The sequence below is a fragment of the Microtus ochrogaster genome, unplaced genomic scaffold (assembly GCF_000317375.1).
Source record: "Microtus ochrogaster isolate Prairie Vole_2 unplaced genomic scaffold, MicOch1.0 UNK210, whole genome shotgun sequence".
Classification (NCBI taxonomy): domain Eukaryota; kingdom Metazoa; phylum Chordata; class Mammalia; order Rodentia; family Cricetidae; genus Microtus; species Microtus ochrogaster.
Window position 1 is genome coordinate 1 of NW_004949308.1, and position 8,040 is coordinate 8,040.

Sequence of the window (8,040 nt, forward strand, 5' to 3'; positions counted from 1 at the left end):
GGTAGGGCCACTGGTAGTTGCTTTATGTTTTTGTACAGCCTGAATGGCTGGTGACTTTTGTGCATAGTAACTTATAATGTCCTTCCCAGAATCATGAGTTCATGGGATGTTAATCTGGGCATTCCTTTGGTGCGGTAGGTCATGACCCCATAAATTTACTGCAATATTAGCCACATATGGCCTGAGTTCTTCTCCTTGATCTTCTGGCCCAATACAGTCAACCCACCTTGTGCTTTGTTTAACTTGATATATGGTTCCAATTCATAGTAATTGAACATCTGCCTCTTGAAGAGGCCAATTTGGATGCCAAGATTCTGGAGTAATGATACTCACATCCTCACCCATGTCTATCAAACCAACAATTACAATGCCATTTATATGCACTCTTAGATTTGGTCTTTTATCATTTATAGAAGTCTGCCAGAATATATGTTTTTTATTTCCTATGGAATTTTTGGCTTATCCTCCATGTTTATGTTATCATTTAGAACAGTATGATCTTTTATAGAAGGCTATGGATTTTTTAATTTTCCTGGTGTGACATGTCCTCCATGGTTACTGGGAATGACTGGGCCACTTTTGGCCTGGGGGCCTGCAAGAGACCCCTCAAGGAGTTTCCTGATAGTATTTGTTTGCCTTGTCTGTCTTTTGCTGATCTGTATTCATTGGTCCAATGTCGGCCTTTGCCACACCTTCTACATATACCTGAATGCTGAGTTCTCCTATTTTTGCCATTTCCAGAGGAGATATTATTTCCAGAAATTCCTTATCTACAATCCCTTCTCAGATGTCCTATTCTACCACAATTAAAACATTTGAAATTTTGATGTCTCTTTATTCCTTTGGAAATTGCTTCTCCTATCCAAGATTCAGTATTATACTCAAGTGTCTCAATATTCATTGTATGCAGAATCCATTCACTTATAGGTGCTGATCTATCCTTTAAAGGCCCAAATATCTTTTTGCATTCTAAGTTTTCATTTTCAAAAGCTAGAGATTCAGTAAGTACTCATCTAGCATCTGGGTCTGTTATCCTATTTGTACAGCCTTACTTAATCTTTGTAAAATGTCAGTAAATTGTTCTCTCTGTTCCTATCTAACCCTGGTATATTAATCAATTCTGTTTCTTAGCTCTTGAATCCTGTCCCAAAGCATTTAAGGCTTCTTTGTGGCATAGGAACAAGATTTTTTCAGTGTAAAGAGCTTGAACCTGTGGGTCAGCATAAGGGCCTTCAGCAAGTATTTGATCTTGGAAAGTCCTAAGGCCTTTTGCTTTTCCCTGTTGTTCCAAAATTTTGGCCTCCTCTCTAAAGTAAATTTTAAACATCAATAGTGGTCTGTCATCCAGGACTGCTGAAACTAACTGAAAAAAAATCATATGGTGTTGCCTTGACATTAGAAACCCAAGTCTCTATCATCTCCTTAACAAATGCGGAATGAAAGCCATAAGTTACAACAGCTTGCTTAATATCTTTCAGATCATTCATTCCTATAGGTATCCATTTTCCTTTTTTGGATCCTTTTGGGCCTTTAGAAACTGATGTTTTGTCAGAGTAGATTACAGGGTAGGAAGCTAAAACCCTGGGGAAGTCATCTCTGACAGCCACTGCTCTTTTGTAAAGCCTGAATCTCCTGGCCTCTATATATTTCTGGTGATTTCATTGAGGTACCTAGCCTCTGGTCCTCCTTCTGCACATGTGATTCCAAGGTCTGAAGTTTCTCCTTTAAAGATAACATCTTATCCTTGGACAATACTTGAATAGCATGCAGATTGCCATTCTAGAGAGACCGTTTTTCTGTTAAGTTATCATAACTTTTTGACAAATTTTGATTGTCAAATTCAACAGTATGAATTCTTTCAGATAACCTCTTAGTACCCTTAGATATAGATACAATTTTTTCTGTAATAGATTTAACTTTTTTCAGGTAACTTTTGATTTTCAATGGTATTAATCCTCTCAACTAGTTGTTCATTATTAGTCTTAAAGATTGTATCATGCCTAAAATTGCAATATTCTTTCTTAATGATAGAATATGGAGAAGATAATTGATATCTAATACCAAATAAATTGAAGTATCACCATAGTCATATAAGCCTTGAATAATACAATATATAGTATTAGCCAAAAAGTTTCTAAAAGATGCAATAGTAATGAAGTCTGCCATACTGATTTATTAATTACCTGTTATGTGATCTGGTAAACTGCAAACTTTATTGTCCATCAAATGTCATGGTTGAAGAGTTGCAACTAGAAGCAATGCAACCGGTGGTTTCAGGAATGATCCTGGGCTGATTTGGTTTCTGAGTTGCTTTAATTTTCCACCTTGATACTGGTTAAATACTGAGAAATATACTTGCTTGACAAGTTAAAAGCAATTAAATCAATTTCATACATGGAGCAAGAAAACCAGAACTCGGGGGCAGGGAGCAGAAACCGTGCAGCAAGGAACAGCCCTGGGGAATGCAGTGGACATGCACGCGTGCACCTGGGAAATTTCCAAGTTGCCACATGCAGTAAACTCTGCTGTGGTGGGGATTCTACAAAAAACTGCTCAGGTAAAAACAAGCCAAGTGAGCAGGGTTGAGAGACTGTCTGGGCCATGGAATGGCTAGGTCATTAGGCCGTCCACCTGGTAGGTATGGAGATTGAATCCATGTGGGCACTGAATGTGGAATGGATGCTTAAAAGAAATCCCACACTAGTTCAGAATTGAGAAATAGATGGTTATTTATTTAGGGGTAAACTTATAAATCAGAATTCTCTGCTTGAACGGGGAACAGGGATCGAATCCAGCAATCTGAAAGAGTAGCTGGGGAATAAGGGTGGATGCAGGCTTTGTATCAGTATATGTAGTATACTGATGTAGTATAAGAAGCCACCCCCGAGTAGGCAAGTAACCACAACCTGTAAGATTTTCTACAGCAGTAAGAGTTAGCCAAAAAGAAGTTAGAGCTAATGGGCCAAGCAGTGATTTAATTAATACAATTTCTGTGTGGTTATTTTGGGGCTAACGTAGCCAGGTGACAGGGATGAACAAGCAGCCCCCCTCACTTCTATAAGTTAGATTGAACTCTATATAACATGAACCAAGGAGAGGAAACATGTTAAATAACTTCTGGAGTGAAATTAAAGCAGATTTTTATAAAGAGTCTGTGTTCTTCGTTTGGTCATAAATTTATGGGGTAAGAAAAGAAGTTTTCTAGATAATTTAAATAACTAAATTTTGTAAGACATCTCAGTAGAGATAAATCCCATGTCCAAGTTTTCCTGGAGATGTTTTCTGTTAAAGGTCCTCCACTTAGGGAGAGAACAGTGTTTCAGGACATCAAGGCCTATGTTGCCTCTGGCAATAACTTCCATCCTATCCTGTCAGATCCACAAATTCCTTGTTTTCTAGGAATTTTACCTGACAGACATCTGTTACTGTTTTTCAGGAGCCTGGTTAAACCCCATGTAGAGAAGACACACAGCCCTCCCTCACAAGTCCACTCCCCTCAGCCCTCCTGCACCCTTGGTTTGTGTGCAGCTTCCCCTTCAGTCTCCCTCACTGTGTCACTCAGAGCACAGTAGTACAGGGCAGAGTCGGACAGCTGCACTGAGGACTTATGCAGGTGGAAGGAGCTGCTGCTCTTGTTGAGGCTCGCATAGAAACCTTGATGCTCTATCCTCTTTTTGTCTGTCAAGGTCTTCAGAAGTAACTGGGGAGCTTTCCTGGGATGTTGCACGTACCAGAAAAGGGAAGGACTTGTGTAAGCAGTCTCATAATTGCAGTTCAGCTTCACAGGCAGCCCCTCTGTGACAGTAACCTGGCCTTCTGTCTGAGTCACTGACTCTCCATTGCTCCTTCCTGAAAATAAATGAGGAGAAATTATTTTTCTATGTGAGAAAAAAGGCAAAGACTGCCATAGCTGTAAGAAAATGACATCATCATTACTTAGACTAAATATAACTTACTGAACATTAAGAGGAGCAGCAGAAATGAGCAGATGTCAAAAAGCATGCTCATAAGGGAAAATGATGCTTGGTTCTTGAGTACACCAATCTCAGAGGGCAAGTCTCTTTCAGAGCCTTATTGAAGCTCCTCACTCATAAGCAAGGACCTCCTTCTGCACAGTGGCAGTCTGTCATGTGACACTACCACATGGGTGCAGACATTAACCACATCTGAAGACGTAGCACCCTCTGATTATTTCCCTTCAAACTGCACTAAGATGTCTACATCACACTTTGTAAATAAACTTGAAGCCACATCCAAAGGAGGTAGAATTCAAGTCTCCAGTGGATGTCTAAATCACCAATATTACTGAACTTTATGTATCCTGGGGTATTTAAGGTGATGAATTTACATAAAAGAATACACACACATGAAAAAAAGAAAGAGGAAGGGTAGAAAAAGGGGAGAAGGAAGAGAATCAGGGAGAAGAAGAAAGAGAAAATGAAGCAAAACTAGCGAATGAAAGAGTTTTTGATTAAATTTCATGTTGCATTTTCTCTCACAGGGTATTAGGCATTTCTCCTGCTTAATATGGAAGAATCAGAAATTTCCAGGTGTTTAGAAAAAAAGTTTCTGATGCCCTATTGTTTGTTACTATGCATTGTTATTAAAGAAGTTTCCTTGGATCTCAGAAGGAACTCAGAGTTTTAGAATATGTTAACAGGGTTAAACTATAGTGATATTTTGATGTGGGAGTCCCCTCTGTGTGCTGTCATTACCATTAATGAATAAAGAAACTGCCTTGGCCTGTTGATAGGGCTGAACTTAGTTAGGCAGGGAAGAAAGAACTGAATGCTGGGAGAAAGAAGGGTGGAGCCAGAGAGACACCATGAAGCTGCCAGAGACAGACATCTTTCCCCAGTAATCCACTGCCATATAGTGATATAATGATTAATAGAAATGGGTTAAATTAAGATTTAAGAGTTAGTCAATAAGAAGTTAGAGCCAATGGGCCAAGCAGTGTTTTAATTGATACAGTTTCTGTGTGGTTATTTCAGGTGTATGCTAGCCAGGTGGCTGGGACAAAGAAACAACCTCTCCTTGCAACAACATTTGACATTGAAGTGAATGTTTTTGACATCATGAGATTCCTATAAGCACCAGGGGCAGAATGCTACATATTAAAGTGATGTATTTGGATGTCAAGTTATCCAACCACAAAGAAAAATGAGAAGTTATGAGAGGTTGGGGGCATAGTAGTGAAGGTAGACTAGTGCATGGGGGCCTTTGAAGTCATAGATGCTCCATTCCTGGCTCCACCTCTGTTTGTTGATCATCAGGATACGAAAAATCAATGCAGAATGTTCCCACTTAAGGAAGCAGAGCTACCTCAGGCACTATGCTGTGTTGGTGTAATAAGCTAATAGACATTATAGACATTCTATCTATCTATCTATCTATCTATCTATCTATCTATCTATCTATCTATCTATCTATCTATCTTCTATCTTCTATCTACTTACTGACTTGCTTGCTTACTTAAAGAACCACAACATCCAAGCCTTAACTAGGAAAGTGCTTGTTGCTTTTAGTAAGAATGAAGAGAAAGAACAATAAAAAATCAAATATGTTTAAAACTGCAGACACAACAGAATCAGGCAAAATTTAACTGTAATTATTAAAGAGATTAGTGATGTTATAGAGAAACCTATTACTTCTCCCTGGAATGATAGAAGTGGTTTCTGAAGTAAGATAGCCCAGGCTGTGAAACTAGAAGACTCAGAGTAAAATTGTAGTTGTTAGCTCAGTTCAGGAAACAACCAGGCTAGCTAAAAGATAAATCAACTATATTTTTATTTATGATAAGAGAAAAACTCATGAAACAGGAAAGAGTAATCCAAGCTCAACTGTGCTGCAAGGGAACCACACAGAGAGTACACCTGAGCTGTGTGCCATTTTTCTCTGGGTCCCAGAAAGCTACACCCTAACTTGGTCCCACCTTTTAAAGACAATTGGTTGACAAAGCTTTCCCATCATAAAATTGTCTGGGAAAATGGTCTTTTTTTGGCATTTTCAGGAAAAGAAACATGCTTGAAAATTTTTCCATTGTTTAGCCACTTGGACATTCAGAAGCCACTCACTGCAGCTGAGATGAAAGGGGCCAGGCTACATGGGAAGGTGGCAGCAGAACTCAGTATCATCTACACAGCGCTCATTTTGAAGTCATGAAGGACATAACAGCCCACTTCTGCTTTTCAGTGTTCACTAGTATTGGGTGAATATATTAAAATTTTTATTCTTATAGCTAACAAGAAATAGTTTCATGTTGCGGAGGTCCTTCCGCTCCTCCAGCCTATAGCCGCTGAGATACCAGCCCATTGGGGCGTGGTCTCTCTCCCTTTAAAAAAGCGGCCACTTCCTTCTCTCGCTCTCTTCACTTCCTGCTCGGCTGGCGACTAGACTCCCTTCCTGGTTGTACAGAGGGCTGACGGTGATCTGTAAGTTTTTTCCCCTTTAAATAAATAATACCCTATTAATCATAATTCCAAACTGCTGTGGCATTGTTTGTGACTTACGCCTACAGTTTCATGGAACACAGAGAATACTAAGAGACTGTAAAAAGAGAACTGAATTGGATCTACACAAAGTTCAGTAAGGTGAAAACTGATAGAAACCAAAATTTACATGAAAACTTTGACATAGGCTCCAAGCAGTACAAAGGATGTTGCCATGGGCTCAACAGGAGCAGAGCCAGTGTTTACATCTGGAGTACTGAGGAAATTAACAGAAATATGACCAGATCTGAGACTCTGTCTGTAAAGCACTTGTCTTGAGCCAAAATTGAAATCTGATCAACCAAATAAAGAGTCAAAGTGTAACTCCCAACAGCAAAGAAAGAATGTGACTGAATTCAAGCAAGAGTCAACAACCAGGTTCATGTTGCTCTTAACCTTGATCAAAGAAGCTTTATTTTCAGTGAGTTAACACAGATACATAACCAGCAAAGGTATTGAGAATAAATATAGAGTGTCCAAACCTAAAGGAAACATCTATATCAGTCCCTAGATACAAGACAGGAAAACATCATAAATCAGGGGGGGGTTGAAAAAATATAGAAGTCCAAAGATAAAGAGAATGCTCAAACTGTTGAGAGAAAAATGTTCTGAGTGCTCAGTCATAGATAAAACACCCTCTTTATCCCAGCAAAGCTTAGGGGACATCTTGGAAGAAAGGTGAAAACAACGAAACCAAACCCAAAACAATAACAACACCAAACTAGTAAGATCTGGCGATGGGGAGGAGAGCTTCAAAATACTCTTCTCTGGATCTGACAAGGCTGTTGTATACATGAGCTCATAGAACCTGTGGTTACTTGTATCAGAAATGCACGAAATCAAGAGAGCTTAAAATTCAAGTGTGGAGATAAAGGGCTCCTGAGGCTCCTTTTCTTGCTGAGGAGCTATTGGCAATGATGACTGCAGTCATTTTTCTTTAGGAAGGGAGCCACTTGAAGGCTATGATCAGCAGATTATCCAAAATCCATAAGCATATGGCATGCACTAATTAGTTTCAAAGGGCTATGAAAAAAATGATGAGAAGGAACAGGAGACATGAAGATTAGAGCACTATGTATTTAGGATGAGACATTTTCATAAAGTAAATACTTTTATAATCAAGCATGCTCTAGTTCATGCCTTCATAGGGCTCAGTAGGTTTGGGTGCAGGCTCTAGGTGCCTGGGGAGCACTGTGTTCTCACTGCACAAAAATAGACAGCTGAATCACTGGGCTGGGAGACTCTGATGTGCAGAGAAACTTGCCTGCTGTCTTTGTTTAGGTGAATTGTGAATCTACCTTCTTTTGTTTCTCCACTAGAGAATATAGACGCGAGCAATTCGGGGCCTTTCCCAGGCTGCTGTCTGTACCACCTGAAGTCATCAGAATTGCCATCACTGAAAGTGCAGTTGAAAGAAGCCATGGTTCCTTCTGGGACACTGAGGAATTCTGGGTTCTGCTGCAACTTCTGCTGGCTGCTCACCCCTGTATAGAGAGACAAAGTTCAGACAACCAAGACTAGATGCATAGAGAAGCAAACACACCAAGGT

At 39.6% G+C, this 8,040-nt stretch overlaps 2 gene segments (V, D, J or C); both read right to left on the reverse strand.

Moving 5' to 3' along the window:
* Positions 1-3,496: 3,496 nt before the first annotated feature.
* LOC113455865 lies at positions 3,497-4,008 on the reverse strand. The segment is given in 2 exon segments: positions 3,497-3,849; positions 3,957-4,008. Coding segments are annotated over 2 exon segments (405 nt in total).
* A 3,656-nt stretch (positions 4,009-7,664) lies between these two features.
* Positions 7,665-8,040, reverse strand: part of LOC113455866 — a 6,631-nt gene continuing 6,255 nt past the window's right edge. The window contains 1 exon segment of the V gene segment in view: positions 7,665-7,975. Within this exon segment, the coding sequence occupies positions 7,665-7,975 (311 nt within the window).